Source organism: Chelonus insularis, unplaced genomic scaffold, assembly GCF_013357705.1.
Source record: "Chelonus insularis isolate UGA/USDA-ARS -01 unplaced genomic scaffold, ASM1335770v1 contig_146_pilon, whole genome shotgun sequence".
Lineage (NCBI taxonomy): Eukaryota > Metazoa > Arthropoda > Insecta > Hymenoptera > Braconidae > Chelonus > Chelonus insularis.
The window spans coordinates 1,503,813-1,528,580 of record NW_023276387.1 but is presented as its reverse complement, the minus strand read 5'-3'; the positions used below and the strand labels follow the sequence as shown (position 1 = coordinate 1,528,580).

The following is a 24,768-nucleotide window of genomic DNA, read 5'->3' as shown; positions in this document are numbered from 1 at the left end:
ATGGAATAATTTTTGTTGGGTTATTATTAGTGAATGTATGCTGATAGAAGAGATTTGTAATAATAAAGGAAGCTTCTTAATTGTTGTAATAAATCGTTTCTATCAGAGTAGATGCAGGTTGATAATATTTTCAAGGAATAAATAAAAGTATAGCACAAGTATAGTGTCAGGTAATGATTTCGTCATGTTCTCACGTTGCTCGTATAGGACACCCTGGCGATTATCTTACATGGTGAGTTTCGGCACAAAGCCCACAAGATGCATTCCAATGCAAATATCTTGCCTCAGGTCGTACTATAATCGCAGCAATTTTCATGCTTCTCAGAAATATTCAACTAAACTTCATCTCTTCCTTCATCACATTCTTACTAAAATAATTTATTAGTAATCAACGTAGTAATGTTTGTTGTTAACTTTCATTTCGAATTTTTTAATAATTTATTTTATCTTCCGTAGTGTTAATGTTTAGACAGAAATGAGTATTCAACATTTAATTTATCTAGACATCATGCAGAGAAAATGATTCTTTCTTGATCACACATCCAGGGCAGATGTGTGAGTCAACGTCACCCTTGATCATCTTTTACAAGGGTTTCCAACGTGTTCATCAGACTCATGTTGGAGTGATGATGAGGCGAAGAAACAGCGTGAAACGAATTATCCGCCACTCATAAATGTTGACGTGATGTTGCTCTCTTGCTAAAATATTTTTTGCAATTATTATCAAGTTTAATATTGGAAATCTCTCAGTCAAGTGAGTCGCTTTTACACATGTCTAATTGGATATAAATACACTCAAAGACGCCATACCAAGTACTCATCACATAAATTTTGTCGCTAAAAATTATCACGACTCATTAAGTGTACAAGTTTTGATGATTATCAATCTACATGTGGAGTTAAGCTACATCATGGTTGAAAAATAAATACCCAAGTCAAAATATAACACCTAAATTTATTATTTTCACATGATTCCCATCCTTTTTATCCTAATATTATTCTGTTTTATTTTTCAAGTAGATAAAAATTAGGATGATAAAGGCTGATTTCAACCTTCTAATCCAATATTTATCCTCCTGAAGTAGGTAAAGATTAGGATATAAACAGAATAACCTCATTCCAAAATTAAATTGCTACATGTGATGTTAATGATGATGGATAGCTCAATTAGAATTAAAATAAAATAAATAATTATAAAAAATAGTGTTTTTATAAAAATAAAATTAATCAAATCTCAAATAAAATTAGGATGAAACTTAGGTAAAAGAAAAATAAAAATCAGTCATTTTTACCACAAAAATGATGGTAATTTGACCGGAATAGCCGTAAGGATAAAAATATTGTGACACATGTCAAGAGTATAAAAGCATAACATGCTAGCAAAAGAAATAATTTTCACTTACATTTATGTTGCAGGGTAGTCGGTGCTGTGGTGGTAGGTGCTGCAGTGTGTGGTCGCATCCCAGGACTCGCGAAAAATCAACGTGAACAGTGCAGAAAAATGCCACACGCAATGCCAGCCGTTGGAGAAGGTGCAGAACTTGGTCTTCGTGAATGTCGACACCAATTTAGGCATCACCGATGGAATTGTTCGCATGTGGCTCATGACAGAGTTTTTGGTCATGTTGTTGTTGTTGGTATGTCTTATATCACGCTATGACAAACCCCTAAAAAAAAAAAAAGAACAATTTATTATTTAAAGATTAAAAATAAAATTATTCTTTCAAGCTAATAAAATTCATTTGAATGTAATCCCTTTGATGTACCAATATCTTGGTTACAATTCAACTCATGTCTTAAACGGTTTTAATACCAACATGACAAATACACGAGTCTTTAGTCGTATTTATGCAATCGGATTATCTTGTCCTTGCTTCCACACATTTCGCAAAAAAAAAAAAATAAGAAGAAGAAACAAATAAAAATAAAAATTGAATTTAACAAACTGGAATAAAAATTCTTCAAGCTACTTGAAAAGTTTACAGAGTAGTGCTTGAAACTTAACATCGATTTCAGAGGTGTTAACAGCATCGTTCCGGTCGTTAATTCAATCCGTGGGTGTCGGTGTGTCTATGTTTTCTTCCAACTTGGTATCCAAATGCTTGTTACCCACCTCTTCGTTCTCCATACACACTGTTTTCGTTACTTCTCTCAATACGTGTGCAGCATTAATTAGAGATACATTTTATTCATGCTACTGATCCAACTAACATTTCATTTCCAACCATTTGACTTTAATTAATCCACCAGTTCATCATCAACAAATGTTCTGCTATTATTGCTAGAGTCATGTCAATTATCAAAAATTGTCAGGCAGTCATAGAGACTGGTGATAGAAGTGATAACTTAAAAGTATAAAGTACCAATGGTGTGTTTGAATTTTTAAATTAATTTTAATTTTTCTCTGATTAATTTATGTTTACTTATTGAAAAACAATAAGAAAAAAAAAAGATGTCAACAACACGTGGTGTTCCCAAGCGGTCACCCATCCAAGTACTAACCACGCTCAATGCTGCTTGACTTCAGTGATCAGACGAGAACTGGTATTTTCAGCATGATATGGTCGTTGACGATAACATTAGAAAAAAAATTTAACGCACTCATAGAGATTGCTGATAGAAATGGAAACTTAAAACTATCAATTAACAAATGATTTGTTTGAATTTTTAAATTAATTGTAGTACCAAATATTAAAAATTCATTATTTGTAAATGAAACTTATTGATATTAGTCCAGTTTCAACATCTATCGACACTCCAAATAATTATTCTATTCATTTTTCCATAGATTTTATATCGATCGTGATTTTATATTTAGTCTTGGTACATTTTCGATCATTGGATCCCCTATTAAAAATCACTCAACGTCAGTTTTTACTTCAAAAAAATATTTTATCAGCATCAGCAAATTAAGAAGATTAAATTATTAATCTCAGATTAGATTCAAGTGTCAACAAATATTATATTAAGTAACTCTCAAGTGTGATGGCTGATAGCTCTTGCTGACAATACCCAACACGTGTTGGCACGACGTTTAAAAGCCTACGCAAGAGCAACAGGGGGTTGGCCACGTGGAGAATTGATAGTATATGTGAGTATACATATACATATATCCAGGAATCAACAAGTACCAACCTTGTTTGCCAACTCTTGAGTATTTTAAATCTACAACTTAACGATCCAAGATCATCTTCATGTCTACAACAATGTATATTTGACTTTTCACCTCATCAAAAGCTTCTCATACATCACTATCTTTTATCCAATAACCAATTTCTCATCTTCCTCATTATATCAACTGGTTTGATCAACAATCAATGCATCTAATCACCAAGTTTTTAGCTAGTGATCAATTTAATTAAGTTATAAAATAACTTGAGCTTGCTAATTAATTTTTTTAGTGTTAGAATATTTATTGAAAAAAATATTCCAAGCTAATATTTAGCATGAACAAGTGCCTGAGGATGTGGTACTGATCATTGATGAATGACGTCTATATCGATTGAGTTATCGGTGTCTCATCAATAGTCAATAAACGCTCGAGGGCTTTATGCAGGATTCCTTGTAGTCTAGTTAATAAATTAATATATCTTATATATGGTATGGCATATAAGAAATATGGTGTAGCTTTCAAAGAGTCAAAAGAAATGAGAGAATTAAATCATGAAATTCATGAACGACCTCCTTATTAAGACGTATACATGGGATACAACGCAATATATTCCAGGAAAATATCGTCTCTTGTTAAGTAATTTCCTTGTCGTACTCTCGAGAAACTGATCCAGTGAAACCAGAAAGATTTATCTGATCGATGAAAATGCACATGAGTAACGATCACTTTATGACATATACTTTGTGGTAGATATTTAAGAATTTTAATGACCAGCAATCAGAATATTTATATTTTTGTTGTGCATTTATAATATTGGAGATAATTTGCGACATTTAAATGATCTAAAAATCATTAGAAAGCTTTTTAAAATCATTTCTATATCCAAGTCAAAATATAATTTATTGTTATCCTAAGACTATCCTTTTTTGACAGCTATTTCGGTCAAATTACCGTCATTTTTAACCTGATAGCAATAAACAGTAATATCACCATGCTAGGCTAAATGGCAATACTAATTATTGAAGCTGGATAATTTTGATTGTGATCGCACTATCAGGCATTCAATCCTTCGTAATATGCTAGGTTCCTAGCTAGATCAACACAGTATCCAAGAAATATGATAGTTAACTAACTACATCAACCTCCACTGCTAGAGTAATTGATGATAATTTGCTAATTTATCATGTTAAAAATTGCTTAAATAATTTTTTTATCAACATTTGATGGAGACAATTTTTAAAAACATGATCTCCAACTCTAGAAGAGTCTAGAAAGCAATTAAAATTCTTTAAAAAAATTTTCCAATGACCAACAATACCATCATACTTCTATTATTAAAATTATGACATCAAAAATGGCTTTAATAATTTTTTTAACAAACATTTTATGCCAAAAAATCATTTAAAAAATGCTTCCCAACTCTCGGAAAGTCCTAGGATCCATGAAAAAAATTTTCCAATGTTCAACGATATCATCATACCTCTATTATCAATTCATGATGCTAAAAAAAGCAATCTTCAAAGCACTCAAAGTTCTACAATACAAAAAAATCATTAAATTATGTTGAAAAAAATTAGAGTCAATTCAAAAGAGGTCTTAGATAGCCCATGAAAGATAGAAAATAAATTAAAAAAAAAAAATATCTATTGGAACACACGCACTTATTGATTCCCTGGAAGGAGTTACAGGTAGGTGTATCGACACACCAAGTGTGGGCCAATCCAGTTATTTGAAACGGATAAGACCTGAAAGGATGAAGGAGGTGAAAAAATGTAAACGTAGTATATAAGTGATAAAAAAAAATTAAAATAAATAAATAAATAAAAATTACTGGTTATATTCTATACCTCTGTGTGTAGAGAGAATTTTTAAAAATTGATAAGACAAAACATTAATGTAAAGTCGATGACATTATCCTTCCTAAGAATCTCCATATTAGAAGCAACACTTTTAACTTTTATCTCATGCTAAAGTCTAAATCAACTCTGTTCAAAATCATTTCCTAGAATCAAAAAAAAAACACACAATTATTATTTTAATCATCAACTAATTATTTTAAAAATATTTAAATTATTACAGTAATTATTTTTTATTTAATCAAATAAATTTACCTTCACTGATATTTAATCTCTTCTTTGGACAAATATGATGATATAAAATGAAAAAATGATAAATAATTAAGAGCACACAGCTGCTAGCACGCGAGTCTTTTACTTTCTCTTAAGACACTATAATTAAATGCATGATTTGGCGGTTAAATTAATAACAGATAATGTTGGTCATTGGATATTTACGTAATGAATCCCTTAATTACATCAATTCATTCTCATGATTAGATTCAACTTGGTTACAATATTTTTTTAACAAAAAATAACTCCTTTTTTTTCATCAATTTTCAGACATTAATTAATGAACAATTTGCATTCTTAACTTCAAATTTATTATACATAAATATTTTCTGTCTTAAGATGAATGTTTTTGAATGTGGAAATTGTAATTATCCATTTATTAACAAATATATTTTATTAAATATAATCCAATTTAAACAAATGACTTGTTATCCATACCATGAGATATATTTACGATACTCAATCAAAATTTACTCGTGTCCAATTAAATGATTTTTTTCCAGTGTGGGCGATCGAATTTATTCCAACTTGCTGTTGGGGCAAATATCTGAAAGATAGCTGCAACCAATATAGTAGTAGTGATGTCGATGTATATTATAAGCACGAGATGCACTTAGCTGTGGCATGTTGAACAGCCTTGTTAATTTCACTAATTAAATTAGCAGCCAACTGCCTTTTCGCTTATTACAAGCATTATATTTTTCCTTGAATATTAATTTTACAGTTTCTTTTTTATCTTTTATAATTTACATCATATTTCTGTTGCTCTTATTACAATTTTCACTGCCAACCTTTCTTCAATAAAAGATCATTCTCAACTTCATAGAATAAAAAAAAATAAATCTACCAAGATCAAATATCTGTCAAAGATTCATTATTTTATACTTTTTATCCAAGGATATAGTGTGTGATAAGTAAAATGGAGTTATATTAATTTTTTTTCCTCCATGGATGAATTTATTTTAGAAAAATATAAATTTAAAATGAAATAAATCATATTTTATCATCACCAAGAATTTTCTCTTCAGTATAATTATTTTCTTGAATCCATAATAAATCAAATTAAATAACAGCTAGTAGCCATCTAGCCATTTCTTTAATATCCATACCAGCTTTTTTAACTGTCCAAGATCAAAGTTCACTAATATCCCAACTATTTCAAAATATCATTGTCCAGGTTGTAAAGCATAAAACTTGGAATTTATATAAAAACTTTGAATATTTTTCATATTCAAAATACAAAGCATAAAACTCCATGTAGGTATTTTTCCATGTCTTTTGTTAGGTTTTTTGACTAATGGAACCTAAAGTCTTGGTCATATTTGTCGTACATGGCTTTAAACACATACCCTGAAGCCATCCAGGATGATTTGCGTGGGTGTTGGTATTCAGAAGTATCCTTTGAATGGCATGAAAGCAATACAAATGCTATTTGCAGACCACTGATGACTAGAGTGTCATGTTGGAGATACTAAGCTAGAGATAATAGAGGTTTAGAAATGATTCCAAGTTGCTTCTGGATGCATTAGAAATGTTTTTACAACTTTCTAAGGCTGTTTATATTGATAATAAATCATCATTTGATAGGTCATCTCTCAATACTTAGGCCAGACTTATTGCTAAATAATTAATTGACTTTATCTCTTATATTATTTGCTGTCTATCTTGATCGATGATTAATCACTCTTTCTTTTATTCATTGTTTAAGACGATAAACAGAGACTCCTTGATCGATTGATCATACACCAAGAATTCAACATCTTTTCAATGGAGATCTAAATGATGAGCTTGAAGAGACATTAACCTGTGTGTTCATGATCATCAGCAAGTCTAGAAGAATTATCATTCTGATGATTATAAAACATCAATTAGATGTTGGATATTATTAAATGAATGATAATGAAAGTATACGAGACAAGAATATAATTTATTCTTTGCTCTCTAAAAGTTTATCACTGAATAGCAACTGATCATCAATGACTATTAACTGATGGCATCAGTCTCATACCTGCGTGAAAAGTTCAACTCCTCTCCAATGGAAAAGTGAACTTTTCACTGAACAATTGGTGAATTCTCCAGTGATTGAAACTGCCAGTGGACACTGGTATACTTTAAGAGAGTGGAGAACTAGACCCTGGATGAAGTCAAACTAGATAGGGTTAATTGTATCAACATTCATAGTATTGATTGGTGTTGTTGCTGATATTTATCATCATCAGATTATTTCACAATTAACCAATCACTATAATTAAGACATACTCGACCCATTTGACATTAGAATTGATGTAGAGTTAAATAGATTTACCAGTGAACAACTGATGAAAAGGTACGATTTAATAGTGAATGTTCTTTCAAGCATTAACTCTGTATTAAAATGACTTATTTAAATAATAAGATCAATCTTTCAATCAAATCCAACTTAATTAGACACACTTATTACATGGAGGTAAGACCAATAATTACGATAGACAGTGAAAAATGAGAGTTAAATGATTAGGGACAGAGAGAAGGGAAGGGAGTTAGGGTGAAATGATAGTGCAAATCTGTATGAGCTCATGGTCTTGGGATACATAAATGTTTAAGTGATCAATATCTCGACAATCGGTTACCTGATTTATAAGACTCCACAAGATAAGTATCTGTTTCGTCCTCGGTATGTCGCAATGCAGAGCCAATTTATGTTGTATGCGACATTCAGCACCAGAGCTTTATCCACTGCATAGTTTTCTTCTGTTCCATCGGCAAGGCCACGTTCACTTAATATTTTTTTTTTTTCTCCAACCTGCAAATAAAACAAGAAACCGTCAACTTTGTCTATTTTCTTCTCGGAATGTATTTATAAGAGAGTAATCAAATATACGATAGATTTATGCCATGGCATTTATGTCAATTGTCGACAGGATACCAACGGCTTTTCGTCTTGGACTATAACTCTATGTAATTTATTTGTTATAACTTATAAGATCATTGAATCGTTGGAGTAATTCGTTGCCTCAGGCAGAATAATAAAAATAGCATGAAGAAAATACGAGCAATGATCGTCATAAGGAACTTGAGATCAAGTATAAGTTGTGCTGGATGAAGGATCTTCAACAATAGATGACAAAGATTCCATCACTGGTCATTCTAGAATCCAATTGGACCAGAATAAATCATCTTCAATGCAACTATTCAATCATCAAAGAGAGAGCAAGACCAAAATACATCAAATATTTGTTGATAAATAATAAGCATGGATATTGGAGATGCTGGAGTCAAAGTCCAAGTGTCTAGACCTTGGAAGAAGGATTGACCTAAGGACCAGGAAAGGGGTTGAAACTTAAGTTGAGTGTAACTACTTTCTAATCGAAAGAAAGTTGGAGAAACCTAGAAGTGTCCAAGGTCTAAGTTCTAGACATCACCAATGTCATGGAAGAAAGCTTTTTCTATGAAGGACTTGGAATGTTTTTCCTTAGCTTTCTAAAATACAAATGTATCTATTTATTTAAATATTCTAGTAATTACTTTGTAATCACCTGAATAATTCAAACGATTGCTCTCTAACTTATATTTATCAGACAATTAGCTTGTTCATCAGTGTCCCTTGGAGCAAGAGAATGAATGCAAACTCGATGACAGGTTCTTAGAGTTAGTAGTGAAGTCGTGTGGGAGTTAAAAAGAAATAGAGAAGCTGAGTGCGAAAGAAGTGGAGATAAAGAATAATAAAAGAACTCTCTAACGAACGGTAACTCATCTTGGATGGGCAAACGAGTTGAAAGCTCACCACGAGTAATTAATTGTACTCACGCTTATTCTCTCTCTATTACTTTGAAGCTGTAAATTAAAACGACATGAGATTATTTTAGAGTTTGATTTAAATATCTAGTAAAAGTGAAAAGAAAAAAATATTATCAAGTTTATAAATTGTAATTTGTTGTCAAGACTATTAGTGTTGAGTATGTAATATAATCAATAAAATAAATTATAAAATGATGCTTGGGATGATTTCAGGAAGCAGAGAGGCTGCTTTTACCTATGCAATAAGCTCTGCAGGTGTAACATATGCAGTTACTGCGGCTTGTAGTCGAGGAAACATAACAGCTTGTGGTTGTGAACCGGCTGTAAGGTAAGCTCACTTGTCAATCATTCTTTTCATACATGATATAGTGTAAAAAAAACATTTACAATGCTACAGTCAATACTTTTAAAGAGATTGGAATTAATTATGGATTAAATTGATAACTAGATCCATCTAGTGCTATCATACTTTTGATGATCTCAAATCCTACAATGGAACCTTTTTGCCTTCATAAATGCATCAGTGATGAACCTGTACCTCAAAGTAACTACTAATTTAATTTCAATTTAACCCATAATTCATTCCAACTTCTTGAATGCTTTGATGATTAATTAATAATGATGTTCAACATGACGATGATTCAGAACAAGAAAAGCTTTACCACCAAATGGATGGGAATGGGGTGGATGCAGTGCAGACGTGACTTATGGAATGAGGTAAGTCAAAAGTCTCTTGTTAATGAACTAAAGAAAAATACGTGATCATTGATATCTTTGCAATGATAGGTTTGCGCGTAGGTTTCTTGATGCACGAGAGGTGGAAGGTGATGCCAGGAGTCTCATGAATCTCCACAACAACAAGGCCGGAAGAAAGGTGAGTCAACTTAGATTTTTATGTAATCCAATCGTAAGATAAGAATAAAAAAAAAAATAGCTAGTATTTTAATTCTTAGATAAAAATTAATTAAAATACTATTTGATATGATATCTTTGGGCAAGATTGAAAGAATTTGCCATTTAGATTTATCAGAGGTTCTAGTTTTCTAGCAATTGGTATGTCCTACTGAGCCATTAGCGACGATTCGTTACGATTTCCTTCAATTATACTGTAAATTGATCGGTCAGATAATAACAGGTAATGTTGGATACTGGTTCATGCTTAGATATACAAGTCATTGGATATCTCTCAATCAAAATGTGTTACATGATTTTTTTTTTAAAACAGTTTAATACAATTTAACTTACAATTTCAATCACTTTTCACCATTTAAATGTTTCATTTTATCGTCCAGTAGTTTTTATTCATTTTAAAAAGTAATTATTCTCTCATTATTGATAAATAATACCTCTAGATTCTTGAAGAATATTTTAAAACATAAATAATGAAATGAATTTTATTTTTCAGATTGTCAAGGCAATGCTTCAAACAGAATGCAAATGTCATGGAGTATCTGGCTCCTGTACAGTGAGAACCTGTTGGAGAACATTACCTAGCTTCCGACAAATTGGAGATGCTTTAATGAAAAAGTATTATCGTGCGAGACCTGTAATAGCCATAACTCCACCGTCTTCACCAGCAATCATTCAAGTAACTACCAATTTTCTGAAAGTTAGACTTTATTTAATAAGAAAATCATCAAGTACTGCTTTATCATTAAATCCTATCATTAATCTAGCAATCTTTAATCAATTTAATTCTAAATCTCTAATTGATTATCTTTTTGCTTTAGTAATAAATAAATATTTACCCTTGTTTTATAAAAAATAAGTCTAGTTCCAAGATGAAGAATGATCTCCAATGTTTTTGAATTTATTATAAAATAATATTATTGATATAAATTATTCAAAAATTGTTTTGATAGTTGTTTTTGAATGTTCAGGATGTATAAAATATCTTTAATTCATCAAAAATATTATTTTCCGATGATAAAGATTAAATGCGTGGGTGAAGTTCAATGCTTAGTATGCAAATCAGAGTATCTCGTGCACCATCAGAGTGCAATAAGTTACGACAATAAATTTAAACCACGCATATTTCGTCCGTTATTTCTTCATCTTAAATTTTCATCTATGGAATAGTTGATTTATTAAACACACATTCGTAATTTTTTACCCACAACCATCCCATATTTATCAACGACATTAAAAAAAAATGAATCTCATCAAAGTAACAACCTACTTTTATCATCACATATTTATCATTAAAATAAATAAATAAATAAACACACAATAAAAAAAAAAAAAAAAAGTTAATCATAATAATTACTAATATTTAATTAATTCTAGAGTACTGACTACATGGATCAATCATCAATAGAAGTGGTTCCAATAGTAGGAAATGACGCCAAGACACAAGGGAAACCTAATGAAGTGAATGTGAGAACTGATAGGAGGACTTTAAAAAAATTTAGCAGTGCTAGAAAACTACATTTAGTATTAAAGAGAGCTAAATTAAGTGGAGGTGTAGGAATAAATCAAAAGAGAATTCCTAAAAGAAGTGAACTGGTATTTCTTCAACCATCACCAAACTATTGTGAACCAGATCTAACAATGGGTAGCCTTGGTACTCAAGGAAGATCATGTAATCGTACAAGTAAAGGTAATCAAATTATTCTACCTGAAATATTTGATTAATAAAATCCTATTTATAATAAAAAAAATAAACTATAAAAATAATTCTAGGAACAGATGGATGCGATTTAATGTGCTGTGGACGAGGATATAATACCCATCAATATACAAGATCTTGGCAATGTAGATGTAAATTTCATTGGTGTTGTCGTGTACATTGTGACACATGCACAGAACGTACTGAAGAATATACTTGCAAATAAAACCGATGAAAGAAAAAAGATGATAAGTAATATAATTACAGAGATATAGGTAAGAGCGAAATGGAATGACATGACACAATAGGCTGTACAATAATTGCGTTAATTTAAAATAATATATCTTTTGATATAACGTCGATTACGTACCTATTTTAATTAAATAAATTGTTATTAATATTGATAACTACGAGTGATCCCATAGGTTTATTCTTATAAATTATTTATTCAATGCGATAATAAATTATACTCCTATACACTAAGAATTGTATTTTTTGCCACAAATAAATAAAAAGTATTCTCATGATTATTTAGCTGATGATTAGTCAACTGCTTTTTATTATAAATATTAATTAATATTGCACAATTTAGAACTTTGAAATAATTTCATAAATATTTAACAATGATTTCTATCATCAACCAATTTATGAACTCTTATTAACAACCAAAATAATTTACCTTTCATTCAAAAATGAAATAAAAAAATAACTCTGTCCAATTCAACTCACTTTCATCATCATAATTGTCAGTATTAGAATGTTTCCATGGATATATAAAATATATAAAAATATAAAAATTAAAAAATATCTAATCTTCCTAATTAATAGAAGCTTTCCAACAAAGAAAACACTCCAATTATTGCTTTTCTTTCAATCAGTCATCATGAGCTGATACATAAACCAACTTCAGTCTTGATCTAAGTAAGTTTATGTCTTAACACCAGTTGGATAGCATTTGTACCTAGATGTAGCAATCTTTCTTGTTGAAAAGCTCCCAATGTTCCCCAGAAGACGTGGAGTTCATTCTCCTCAGGTTCTCATTGTCGAGACTTAGCGAATGACGTCCCCATCAACGTATATTTTGTGCAAATAATATTGGAGACTTGGTGTCGAAGTTGGTTGCCAATGATTTTTAGATCATTAATCATACACCAGTCTGAGCAGCTGCAAGTAAGAACTGATTTCAACCAGGATGTATTTGGTGCTATTTACAAGGATGCAACACGACATCAACTTCTAAAAACATTCATCACATGGAAGCATTGTTATAGGAAGGTTGTGCAATTAGGAATCAGACAAAGCACCATTGATATTTAGGTATGAAACCTACATCTCTAATTGATGTTCTATTTTAATTAAATGAATATATATCTCAGCATTAAGCAGTGGTTCGAGAAATATTACAATAGCAACGATCTGATCAATCCTCACTCATTTAAATCAAAGCATTCAAGTTGTTCAAGATGTCAACAGAAAGGTCGTAATTAAATGTGAAAATAAAATCTATCAACTTTGTTAGACGATTGTAAAGCATTTCTTGACGTTGAAGAGAAATTTATAAAATGGTTTTAACGAGACGCATTGTGTATTTGTGATGTTCCAAGTATTTTAAATGCATTAAAACTAAATTTCATGCAACCCTTCACCTTATAGAATTCATATTTCTCTACTCACCCTTCCTTCAATTAATGTAAAGTTCCTAGAATCTTCGTTGCCTCCTGTTTAGCCTTGTGATCATCATCATTCTTGGCTGGATACTCAGCAGCCATCTTCAAATATTTAATTGCTTCATCTTTTTGATTCAGCTTCAAATACGTTTTTCCCAGGAACAGAAGATTATCACCGTAGAACATGGGTTCTACTTTTTCAGCAGCTTTAAAATATTGCAGAGCTTCTTCAAACGATGAATCAGGAACTTTGCCAAAAATTGTAGAAGCTATTTTTCGTTGATACCAAGCAAGATCAGACACTGAATAGCACCAATGCCCTAGCATATAAAGTACAGTAGCATCATTAGGATTTAATTCAGATGCTTTCTGTAAATATTTTATTAAGAGTATTGAAAAAAAATCTATCAAGTTAAGGAGATTAATAATGAGAAAGCAAATCTTACCAGCATGTGCTCCTTGACGCGATTTAATTCTTTGATTCTTGCTTTCATACCATCATAACTTGATTTCTTGTCAATTATAACCGCCATCCACTTGTGTACAGCCCAATTGTTAGGATTGATAGATAAAGCTTCAGTAATTATATCATAAGCATCATTGAACATTTTTTTAGCTTCAGAATCACTAGCTGTTTTAGCCAAACTGTATACAGCTCGACTTAACCTCCATAATATTTCATCATCATGACTATTCTAAAATAAAACTACTATTTACAAATAAGTTTAAATCCTATTAAATGTTAAACATATATATTTACATACTCTATAATTATTTAGGATTCCATACAGTTTCTGATATTCACCATTTTCATAGAGAGCATCAGCTTTAGCTATGATACCAGCTTTTTCAATTCGTAAATCATTACTTGAACCATCTTTCTTGGCAAAACCCCATAAACCTAATGATAATCCAGGTGTAAAAAAAATTGGCTTTCTAAAACGAAGCGTCTGAAATTAAAAATCAAATACTACGCATTAGTAAACATCAACAACATTTCGATGTTCCGAATATTTCATGATATTTACTTCAAATGATAATTGTCGAATGTGCATACATAATATTCGAGTTCGATGACTTTTTAGGAAACGAAATGCACTCCTAAAAGTTTGAGAAATCATTTTGAATAAGTAATTTAATTATTTTTATTGTCTCTAACAATTAAGCGTCATTAGCGTCATTCGCCCTGTTGAATTCGACTACAGCGCGACCTTGTGGATTATAACGAAACTAAAATCGACGCAGAACACAATGCGCGTTGACGCGTAAACAAACAAAATGGCTACCATAACAAAAACAATTATTATTGAATAATAAAAAAATAATAAAATATCAATTTATTCTGTTTTATACATATTATATCAGAAAATCACGAAGGAAATGATTAGACAATATCAATAAGAAAAAAAACATAACCTCCGTAGTGTTTTAAAATTAGTGTTTTTTTTAATTACAACATGGATTTATTTGACGAAGCTCAACGATATAAACAAGAAAAGGAGGAATTTGTATCAAACCATGGTGGTAGTACTAGTAGAGAAGTGATAATGGTAATTCTTCCAAGTAGTTTATCAATCCTAGTCACAGCTACAATCACAGGACTGATTGGATCAAAGTTGAAGCACAACCGTAATCTTTTTCCAATAATCGAATTTATATTCAACATTATACCTTCAATTCTCTGTTGTACAATTTTATCAGATCATATTTTAGTTGTATGTGCAACAATGATGACAATATCTTTGATAAATTTTTACATAATTGCACATAACCCATCTAACTTTAAACATAAACATCATCAAACATCAAGAATACCTTTTGTAACGAATTTTCGAGCTTTAACCAACATTCTCACTGCTATTTGTATTTTAGCAGTGGATTTTCGTATTTTCCCACGTAAATTTGCCAAAACTGAAGTGTATGGATACAGTTTGATGGACACAGGTGTTGGATTATTTATCATAGCAAATGCTCTAGTTGCTCCGGAGACTCGAGAGTTTGATTTTTCAAAGAAAATCTCACATTTTCGTAAATTCACCATCAACGCTAGGAATTCTGTCAAAAGTACAGCACCACTGTTGCTTTTAGGTATTGGTCGGATGTGGGCAATTGAATATTCCAATTATCAAAAACATATTACAGAGTATGGTGTTCATTGGAATTTTTTTATCACATTAGCATTTGTTAAGATATTCATCAGCACTGTTACCAGTGCTATTAGCTCAAAATACTCATTACTGTCTGGAATTTGGATAATTGCAATGCATGAATATGCTCTGAGTACAAAAGGATTAAAAGAATGGGTCCTAGGTAATGCACCAAGAAGTGACTTTGTATCAGCAAATCGTGAAGGATTAGTTTCTGTACCAGGCTATGTTGGATTATACTTAATTGGCATTGCTGTTGGTCGATTGATATACGCTAATTACCATCCAACTGATGGCAAAATAAAAAATCCTAACCGAAGAATTGGCATTGAAGCTAAAGTCTATGGCAAAAAGTTGGCTATTGAGTACAATAAATCAATGATTCTTTGTATTAAACTTTCAGTGATAGCACCAATCGCTTGCGGTGCTACTTTACTTTGTGATCGGTATTTCGGAGTATCTAGAAGATTAGCTAATTCTGGGTATTGTGCATGGATTATTACCTTAAGTACTGCAGTATTAACTCTTCTGCTTCTTGTTGAGATAATGATTGATATCCTGATCCAAATGACGACTGAAGACAATAGTGATCGTTCAAAATTGCTGAGAACAAATGTTAATGGTGATAAAAGTAAGAAAGAAAAGAATCGTCAAGTGAAATTTAAAGAAAAAGAAACTACCAAAGATGAAAGTGATGATGGAGTTATAAAGAAAACTCCAGAATTGTTTGAAGCTGTTAATTTTAATGGATTGATTTTCTTCCTAGTCGCCAATTTACTTACTGGTATTGTTAATATGAGAATTAAAACTCTGTATGTATCATCAGTGTATGCTACTTGTTTATTGATATCTTATTCTGCCATTTGTATTTTTATTGTTTTTATTCTTTATCGGTTTAACAAAAAGATTAAACTGTAAAATAAAATATTACAATATAAAAGACTGGATTCATTAATATTCCACAATAAAAAATATTAATTATATTATTAATGATTTTCTTCAGAGCTTTATTCGATAAACTGTATATAAAAAATATAAAAGTCCAATGACCTTTCACTGGTATTACTGATACCAGTCATTTAGTTGTACAAATGCTATCACTATCATGGTAACTACCGACAATTTAATCTATCGCTGATGCCTAGTTTATTTATTAACTTCTATAACTCATCCTTCAATGATGATTTTTCTTTAATACTTTTTCCAACAAACCTCTTGAATGATTCTTGTCCTTTTACATATTTAGCAGCTCGGGACACAATTCTTAAAAATTCCTCAACATCAAAGCTATAATTGGTAAATTTCGCATGTGCTCCACCATCAGGATGTGTTCCCTGAAATAACAGTATTTATATTATCACAGAAAGAAGCATTGAATTTTCCTAACTTACTGGATCCTGTTGGATTAATTTATCATTCTTTTCCCAAGTGAAATATTTCACACCACGTAGTCTTGCTAAATCTTTATAACAGCTAGAATCTTCACAGTTATACAATTCAAATATAGCAGCCCAATCAGGTAGAAAAAGAGCATGGGTCAAGCCAGCACCATGAATGCCTATGAAGATATCTGTATTTCGTGTTATCTCTAACTGCTTCTTAAAGGGTACATTTCGATTGTACACAACTTTCCTAACTTTATATTTTTTATTCTTCTTTAATGCTTCTACCAATTCATCTTCATTTAATATTCTTCTATATCTTGTATCTCTGCTAAGCAAAGTAACTTTTATTTTATCATTTTTCCTTGGATGTAGTGGAATTTTTAATCTATGTAAAATATGTTCACTAAATGCTTTAAACAGTCCACTTTTCTCACAACCATAAATCTGTAAAGTACAAAAATATATTAATGAATTATAAATTTAATTTTAAAAGTATGTTTATGTTAAAATGAATAATATTATAATTAAACTTACCAAAGGAGTATTATAATAAAGACCAAAAATCATCCTTGGAAGTAAAGGAAACACTACATTCCTGAAGCAAACTTTATCACCACGGAATGTATTCAAATCCCAAAGAGGATTTCGAGTAAATGCCTCAAAGGTGTCTTGAAATGCTGATCGATAGCTTCATTAAAAAGAAAAAATTAATTTATGATCAAATAATTAGTTAATTAAAAACAAAAAAAAAATATTCACCTGTAGCTTTCCCATATGAGAATATGATTATCAGTACTAAAAGTTGATGGATGAGTATTATTTACATGTAATGAAGCGTAGAGATTAAAAAAATCACAGAAATGATGATACAAATTTACAGCTGAAATAAAAACAATTATTCCAATTCATTATTTTTTAATTTTTATTAAATAATTAATTAATCTAATATTTATTTAATGTACTAACTTGCATCAATTTTCATTATATATGTTGGCTTTTCAATAACAATATCACAGTCGCCCTCCACAATTGGACGTCGTGGTAATTTTCTAAAGTTTCGGAATTCCGGTCCCCAAGATTGCAAAGCACTGATATGATCTGCATTTTCTAGCAATTTTTTTGCATTCCATCTGGTAACATAATTTATAAACACAATGTACTACTCGTGAACAGTTAATTTTATTGATGAGTTCAGATTAGATTTGATCTGAATATAAATTCAAAAGAAAATTTTAATTAAAATAAAAAATTGATCAAATTTAAATCTTATTATTATTTAAATATTTTAATGTCAGTTTCATGATACTGATCTGAACTCGTTTTTCACAGGTATGCTTTGTTTGATTAATATAAAAATAAAATAGATATTTACGAGCAATAACCACCAATTTGGCCTTCTTTTAAAACATCCATTGCATATCTTAGGGGTTCATTTCGGTTGATTAAGTCCTCAAAATTAATCATTATATTACGTCCTCTACAAAATCGTAGATGCTCAGAGCACTCTAGTGATGAATCTTCCTAAAAATAATATGATAAATTAATTGTAACAAGATAATTATTTATTTTTCTATAAATAAAATAGCTATTAAAATTATTTTACCACAAAAAATGGCTCGCACAAAAGCATCATTTCTTTCCTCTGATCTCTAACATATCCAAAGTCTCCTTGAGCATAAAAAGTATCAACCTGAGCTTCCTTCGTCTGAACCCAACCCTTATGATCTCCAGGACAGTGTGGAGTTGAGAATGCATATTTTTTATCACAATCCTCTTCATAGCCCCAGCATCCTTTCTCATTTAAATAATCCTACAACAGAAATAATTAATAAAATTTTTTATCACAATGTAAATAATAAAATTCTATTAAATTAAATGTTATGTTAAAGTTAAATACATAAACTGTTATATAGTTTTATCAGTGTCTAATCAAGTTGGATATTATTATTTAACTTATTAGACAATTTTAAAATATTACGTTCATATTATTGATACAATTAACATTTACTTTTATTATCATAACACAATCAAATATACTCATCACTGAATAAAAGTTTTAAACATGATGAATATAAAGGCAGTCTATATTCATCATTTACTAAATAAAGAAATTTATTTAATAAACTTAACAAAGATACTCTTAAAAATGAAATTATTTTTCATTTTTAAATTGTTATGTTTTGTTACTGCAGTTTCAATGAAGCTGTTAATATCTCCAAATACTAATGATGGTACTTTAAATATTTATGAATCACTAGTGAGTATTAAATAATTTCTTTAAACTGTTCTTATTCTCTAAATTTAAATTTATCACATTGTATCTAATAATTAACAGAAAAAGATATTGATCAAGTGCTATCAGGATAAGTTAAATCCTCTGATCATGTCTAATGTGATAAATCAAGAACTGAGAGATTATTCCAGTCTAGAGTATCCAATGTCTTTGATTCTTATGAACGGAAACTTCAACCAGACTAAGACTAAGGCACAATGGAGAAGTTACTATCCAACCTCAGCAACATTTGTAGTGATTGTAGATTCTCTTGATAAATTTGGAAAAACTTTTCGAGAAATATTTTTATCTGTTTGGAGTAACAACGATCCTAGTTTCATTCTGGTTAGCTTGAACTCTTGTCAACAAGTCCAGAGAGTTCTGGGTATGTTATGGAGAGGCAAATTTTTATCAGCTATTTTTTTATGCTATAATGATCTAGAAGATGTTGTCCAGTTGTATACATACAATCCTTTTACTAATCGCGCACCATATCCTTGGGTAAAAGTGTGGAATAATGAATCTTGGACACTCTATCAGCGCAATTATCACGAAGGTAAGCATCAGTATTTCTCTACTCCAACTATTACACAAAGAATAATCCACCTTTTTATTATCTAGATCAAGATTTATGCTTGAATTTAATGTATGACAAGACTAAATATTTGGATGGATATAAAATGAAAGTAGCAGGAGTTCCCAAATCTGGTGTAAATTGGATCAATGATATGAACTATGATTCATCATCATTAACAGAAAAATTACCATACTTTAATGCTCAATTTTCTCTCAATATTTTTCTAAAGATTAACATAACTCCAATTATTCATTACAGACAATCATTACCTTTAGAAAGGTATCAATTCCTTTTGACTTCTTATAATTTATCTCCAATTGGAAAAGGTGTTCACACCAGTTATCCTTTCCGACAAACATCAACAGTAATCATAACTCAGAAAAGACCTTTTCTCAGTGCTGAAGACAAAATTCTATCATTCTACAGCTTTTTAATTATTCTTCTCGTAATTATCTCCTTCAGTGTACTATTCATTGCATTGATGCTCAACAAAAAGCAGCCATGTTCTTCAGTAGCATTGGAATTAATAAGACTCCTAGTGTCAACTGGTGTCCTTCAACCATTGAACAGACTACCCCTTCGAATTTGTTTATTCGGCATATTATGGTTGGTGATAATACTTAATGCAACATTCCAAGGTCACCTGGCTAAATTTTTAACCAGACCTGAACGTCAAAGCGTTGATTCAATAGCTGATCTGAAGCATTTCAAGTACAAGGTTTACGTAAATGCTGGCAGTACTCCAAGTGTTAATCTCATACTCTCCGAGATGCAACTGTCAGCTAAGATACTTGAGAACCTCAATGGATACCAAGTTGTTCTTAATGATTCTCTTGCAGCTTACATCACAGTTGACTTCCGAGCATATGAACCAGCTTACAAACACCAGCTACATGTGTCAGACCCTTGCAGTTTCAGTTACCAATATTTCCTGATGACTCTGCCAATTGGTAAGAGGATCAATGAAATAGCATCTCGGTATGCTGAATCTGGATTGCAAAATTATTGGGATGAATTTGCGATTGGTCGGTACAAAATGAATTTGACAAACACTGAAGAATTAGAAACTTCACCACATGTACGACCTCTCACCACTGCTGATATTCTATTCATGCTAAAATTGCTAGCAATTGGTCTTGGAAGTTCATTTATAGTATTTTTAATAGAAGTTGCTGTTGGAAGTAAACACAAAAAATTTATTCTTAAACATTATAAAAACACAAATTGATCTTTCACTGTAAAAAACTTAATGCACATATTATAAAGTTGATGTGTCATCATATTAATAAATATCTGTTTACCTTATATGGACATGCTGGATCATCTTGACATTTTTGAACCACAGCAGGAAATGAATGGAAATAATACTTGAGATGATTTGTAGGTAGATCTATGTCTGAATAATTTCCTAAATTTTCACCAACACTGGCAGATGAAATATTGATGAGCATTGCTAATATTATAAATATCTTCACCTCTTTGAAACATTTTGCATCCAAGATCTTGAGACTTTCCAACACTTTTAATTCAATCCTTGCCATCGTGTCTGCATGATAGGCTGCAACATTTATTGGTAATATTTATGAAAGTTATATTAGTGTAAAAAAATATAAATTAATGTTTAGGAAGAAATGAATGTCTGAGAAACGTGAGCCACGCTATCATACTGCGCACAGGGAATAATAAAAGAGCAGTGGAGAACGTTACACCTGAAGAGAGTGGGTGGTGAACTCACTATAGGCATTCTTACTCAGTGACTTGGTCTATAAAATTTACCGTAATCGAAACAAGTGCTTGGCTCAATTGATGTTCAATTCAAGCAGATTATTGTAAATGTACATGATTTTTTTCAGAGTTTTATTTAATAAAATTTCACTATAATCTTAATTAAATAAATCACTAGGCTATTTATTAGCAAGCTTAGTTAATTTTTTATAATACTAAATGAATTTATCAACGAATTACAATAAAATGAAATAATTTTAATAAATAAATTTTTATACTCACTCATATCAGGAGTGTATAATAACCCAAGAAATGCATTGATGCATTAAATTTAAGGTTATTAACCCAATATCTCTTGCATTTCACCAGCATCAGACTAAGAATTATATTTTCATTTTATTTTTCCTTGGATATTCTTTTTATTTCTTATTATACACCTTCACTTGCACTTTTTCATGCTAATGCTCAAGTCACTTGTCTTTCTAGTCAGTGTTTTTATTAGAAATCAACACAATGTTTGATGCAGGCTGATAATTTCATTGAAATTATGAGATAAAAATCTTGATTAATTACTTGAATTAATAAAAATCATTTAAAGAACTTAAATACCTAATAAATAACACAATTTCACTTTTACTAAACTAATTAAACATTAATTAATTTCAAAATATTCTTAGTGCTAATCCACGCTTCAGACTTTCCTCTCACTCTCTTTTTCTCTGTTTTACCGACAATAAATAAAAGAAGCACGCATTATTACCTTCAGATGTGTACACTAGCTTATCGATAATCGGTTAAAATAAAATTTATCGCACGCTTTTTGATTTAAATAATATTCGAATTGCATTAAAAAATATTCTACATCAAAATAACACATGAATATTGTAAACTAATTAAAGAATTAAACATAATTTTATTTTCCAAGTGATTAAATATAATTATAAAAATTCAAAACCGTGTATTAATTATTTTAATTATGTTTGCAATAATAATTGGTTTAATGAAACCAATTTAATAATTCCCTTGAGACATCAAGAGTACAATTAATGCATTGGTTGGTCGATTATAAAGCTCAATGCACTAGTGATAACACTACAATGTATTCGTTGATGAAGATAATATTTTTTGTTCTAACAATTACTTGTGCAGAAGCTAAAATATTCAGTGCTGTGACATCTCCAGCCTCCAATAGTTTGAATGTCTATCAAATATTAGTAAGAATATGATTATATTTTTAAATGAAATAATCATGTAGAAAACATGATTCAATTTTATTCTTTTTATGCCATTAGGAAGGTATATTGAACCAATGTTTCCGAAATAATTTAAATCCACTGATTGTATCCAAAGAAATTAGTCAACAGTTCCAATATCTACACAATCAGAATCATTTAAGGCCAATAATTATAGTTGATGATCACTTCCAGGCTGTTCAAAGCTACCAACACTATCCAAAGATATCAACTCTAGTGCTAATTGTTGACTCCATCCATCAGTTTGATCTCACTTTGAAAAATTTAAACTCTTCTATATGGTGGACTGGTAGCTTAAAGTGTATTTTAATTAGACCAGATCAATCATGTAGCAATGTTTCAGAAATATTTGATGTAATCTGGAGATCTAAATTATTATCAGTTATTTTTCTATGTTATGTTAGTGATGATGGGGTGATGATATACACATATAATCCATTCACCAGCCAAGCACCAAATCCTTGGATCGTAGTTAAAAGAAGTAACACATCGAGTGGCATGTTGACTCTCTTGAAACGACGACATCAAGCAGGTATTTAATGTCAGATTAATCTTACCCGTGAAAAACGAGTTCAGATCAGTATCATGAGACTATTTTTTTTTGTTTCAGACCAAGACAATTGTTTCAATCTGATGTTCGATCAATTAAAATTCATGAATGGCTTCAGACTCAATTGCATCTCCATTCCAAAACCTGAAACACTATGGGATCCGAATGTAGATTATGATCAAGCAACTTTACCAATCACTGCACCAACAAAAGATGCAAATTTAATTTTAACAGTATTTAAAGTTTGGAATGTTACCAGCAATATTCGCTATAATTCAACTCTTTATTACATGAAGAGAAATTATTTTCATTTAATCTTAGCACCTTTGTATATGATTACCTGGGATAGAGACTTAGTAGTTCCAGCTTATCCACTTCAATCAATATCTCTGGTGATTCTGACCCAGAAGAGACCTTTTTTAAATCCAGAGGATATAATTATGTCCTTCTACAGTCCTGGTGTTTATGTGATGTCAATACTTTCTTTTGGTGCTGCAATAATTGCACTGATGTTGAATAAGAAGCAGAGATTGTCTACAGCAGCACTTGAAATTGGAAGACTGTTGGTATCTTGTGGTGTTGAACAGCCATTGACCAATGCACCAATTCGTATATTTTTTTCTGGTATCTTATGGCTTGCTTTGATAATTAATTCTACTTTCCAAGGTAATTTAGCAACATTTTTAACTAAACCTGCTCGTATATCCATCAACACCTTAGATGATTTGAAAGAATACAAGTTTAATATTCACACGTACAAGCAATACTTTAATAATTTTGTGGATGGTTTATCACCAGTTGAAAAATTGCTTATATTTCATAACAGTTCAGATGCATATAAACATGTGCTGAATAATTCTCAAGCAGCTTATATCACTTCTATTTCAAGAGCCTATGGACCAGCTTATAGACATCAATTACATGTATCACCACCATTTCTACCTGATTATATATCAATGGCTGTCCCTAAAAGTTTCCCATTTATCCAACGAATTGATGAAATAGCATTCAAATGCTTTGAATCAGGATTGTTAAGCTTGTGGGATGCCCAAGATGTGTATGAATTTAAAAATAACCTCACAACCACTGAGGCATTGGAGACTGAACCAAGATTTCGAATTATTTCCATTGGTAATCTTGCTTTTGCTTTTAAAATTTTAGCCATTGGTCTTGGATGCTCTTTGGTGATCCTCGAAGGAGAAATAGCTTCGAATATGCGTCGTAAAAAAAAAAAGAAATATGTGGAGAAATAAAAACTTGCAATTTTCTCATCTTTTTTCATTATTTTTCAAACATTTTCAGATTTCTCGTTTCCATTAATATTCATTATTTTTTTAATATTTTCAATAGAAAAATCTATTTATCATACATCGAATGATTAACCGTAACATCACGCAAGATAATATTGACGTGCATTAACATTTATTATGGTATTTCTTTGAAATTATAAAATAAACTATAAAATAGTGTTGGATAAGCTTTATGTCACAGTGTCATTGCAGTAATGATCTGTTAGACTAACGTTTCTCAATTAGCTTTCCATGTAATCATGTTGAAACCTTATTG

General features: G+C 30.6%; 4 protein-coding genes and 1 non-coding gene across 11 annotated transcripts in view; 2 read left to right on the top strand and 3 right to left on the bottom strand.

Moving 5' to 3' along the window:
- LOC118063621 (protein Wnt-2-like) overlaps positions 1 to 11,900 on the top strand; it is a 32,454-nt gene extending 20,554 nt beyond the window's left edge. For 2 of the 4 annotated variants that reach the window (XM_035077717.1, XM_035077715.1), the window contains exons 2-8: positions 1,417 to 1,637; positions 9,232 to 9,346; positions 9,664 to 9,735; positions 9,805 to 9,892; positions 10,424 to 10,606; positions 11,305 to 11,617; positions 11,701 to 11,900. In XM_035077717.1, the coding sequence (XP_034933608.1) occupies positions 1,417 to 1,637; positions 9,232 to 9,346; positions 9,664 to 9,735; positions 9,805 to 9,892; positions 10,424 to 10,606; positions 11,305 to 11,617; positions 11,701 to 11,852 (1,144 nt within the window). In that variant the 3' untranslated portion in view covers positions 11,853 to 11,900. The remainder of the gene's footprint in view (positions 1 to 1,416; positions 1,638 to 9,231; positions 9,347 to 9,663; positions 9,736 to 9,804; positions 9,893 to 10,423; positions 10,607 to 11,304; positions 11,618 to 11,700) is intronic. The other 2 variants (XM_035077718.1, XM_035077716.1) reach the window with 2 other exon arrangements.
- LOC118063637 (regulator of microtubule dynamics protein 1-like) lies at positions 1,552 to 14,482 on the bottom strand. Of its 3 annotated transcripts, XR_004689935.1 has the most exons (7): positions 14,322 to 14,482; positions 14,058 to 14,243; positions 13,740 to 13,988; positions 13,301 to 13,662; positions 7,851 to 8,023; positions 4,960 to 5,114; positions 4,688 to 4,857 (listed from the first exon to the last, which is right to left on the bottom strand). XR_004689935.1 is itself a non-coding variant. In XM_035077737.1 (5 exons), the coding sequence occupies exons 1-4, from the start codon at positions 14,412 to 14,414 to the stop codon at positions 13,312 to 13,314; spliced, it is 879 nt and encodes a 292-aa protein (XP_034933628.1). In that variant the 5' UTR covers positions 14,415 to 14,482; the 3' UTR covers positions 12,176 to 12,790; positions 13,301 to 13,311. The 3 variants fall into 3 exon arrangements, 1 of the variants encoding a protein (XP_034933628.1); XR_004689934.1 differs by lacking the exons at positions 4,688 to 4,857; positions 4,960 to 5,114 and adding an exon at positions 1,552 to 1,667; XM_035077737.1 differs by lacking the exons at positions 4,688 to 4,857; positions 4,960 to 5,114; positions 7,851 to 8,023 and adding an exon at positions 12,176 to 12,790.
- On the bottom strand, positions 2,454 to 2,572 carry LOC118063779 (5S ribosomal RNA). The gene has a single exon (XR_004689969.1). It is a non-coding gene; the product is annotated as a 5S ribosomal RNA (ribosomal RNA).
- An 89-nt stretch (positions 14,483 to 14,571) lies between the features above and the next one.
- PIG-Wa (Phosphatidylinositol glycan anchor biosynthesis class W a) lies at positions 14,572 to 16,475 on the top strand. Its single transcript, XM_035077688.1, has one exon. The coding sequence runs from the start codon at positions 14,751 to 14,753 to the stop codon at positions 16,356 to 16,358; it is 1,608 nt and encodes a 535-aa protein (XP_034933579.1). The 5' UTR covers positions 14,572 to 14,750; the 3' UTR covers positions 16,359 to 16,475.
- On the bottom strand, positions 16,422 to 22,101 carry Eogt (EGF-domain O-GlcNAc transferase). Of its 2 annotated transcripts, none has more exons than XM_035077680.1 (9): positions 21,682 to 22,101; positions 20,976 to 21,232; positions 18,429 to 18,635; positions 18,198 to 18,346; positions 17,792 to 17,955; positions 17,585 to 17,705; positions 17,360 to 17,513; positions 16,832 to 17,269; positions 16,422 to 16,774 (listed from the first exon to the last, which is right to left on the bottom strand). In XM_035077680.1, the coding sequence occupies exons 1-9, from the start codon at positions 21,683 to 21,685 to the stop codon at positions 16,601 to 16,603; spliced, it is 1,668 nt and encodes a 555-aa protein (XP_034933571.1). In that variant the 5' UTR covers positions 21,686 to 22,101; the 3' UTR covers positions 16,422 to 16,600. The 2 variants fall into 2 exon arrangements, with proteins under 2 accessions (XP_034933571.1, XP_034933572.1); XM_035077681.1 differs by lacking the exon at positions 21,682 to 22,101 and adding an exon at positions 19,944 to 20,846 and having other exon boundaries at positions 20,976 to 21,092.
- Between the last annotated feature and the right edge of the window lie 2,667 nt (positions 22,102 to 24,768).

Bases quoted from the DNA above. Each gene is read 5' to 3' on its own strand.
- LOC118063637 (XM_035077737.1), bottom strand. From the start codon at position 14,414: ATGATTTCTCAAACTTTTAGGAGTGCATTTCGTTTCCTAAAAAGTCAT. The intron at 13,989-14,057 runs GTATGTAAATAT...GTTTTATTTTAG, and splicing joins GAATCCTAAATAATTATAGA to AATAGTCATGATGATGAAAT. The intron at 13,663-13,739 runs GTAAGATTTGCT...AAATATTTACAG, and splicing joins GCGTCAAGGAGCACATGCTG to AAAGCATCTGAATTAAATCC.
- PIG-Wa (XM_035077688.1), top strand. From the start codon at position 14,751: ATGGATTTATTTGACGAAGCTCAACGATATAAACAAGAAAAGGAGGAA.
- Eogt (XM_035077680.1), bottom strand. The intron at 17,706-17,791 runs GTTAGTACATTA...TTTTTATTTCAG, and splicing joins TATAATGAAAATTGATGCAA to CTGTAAATTTGTATCATCAT. The intron at 17,270-17,359 runs GTAAGTTTAATT...TGTACTTTACAG, and splicing joins TTTATTATAATACTCCTTTG to ATTTATGGTTGTGAGAAAAG.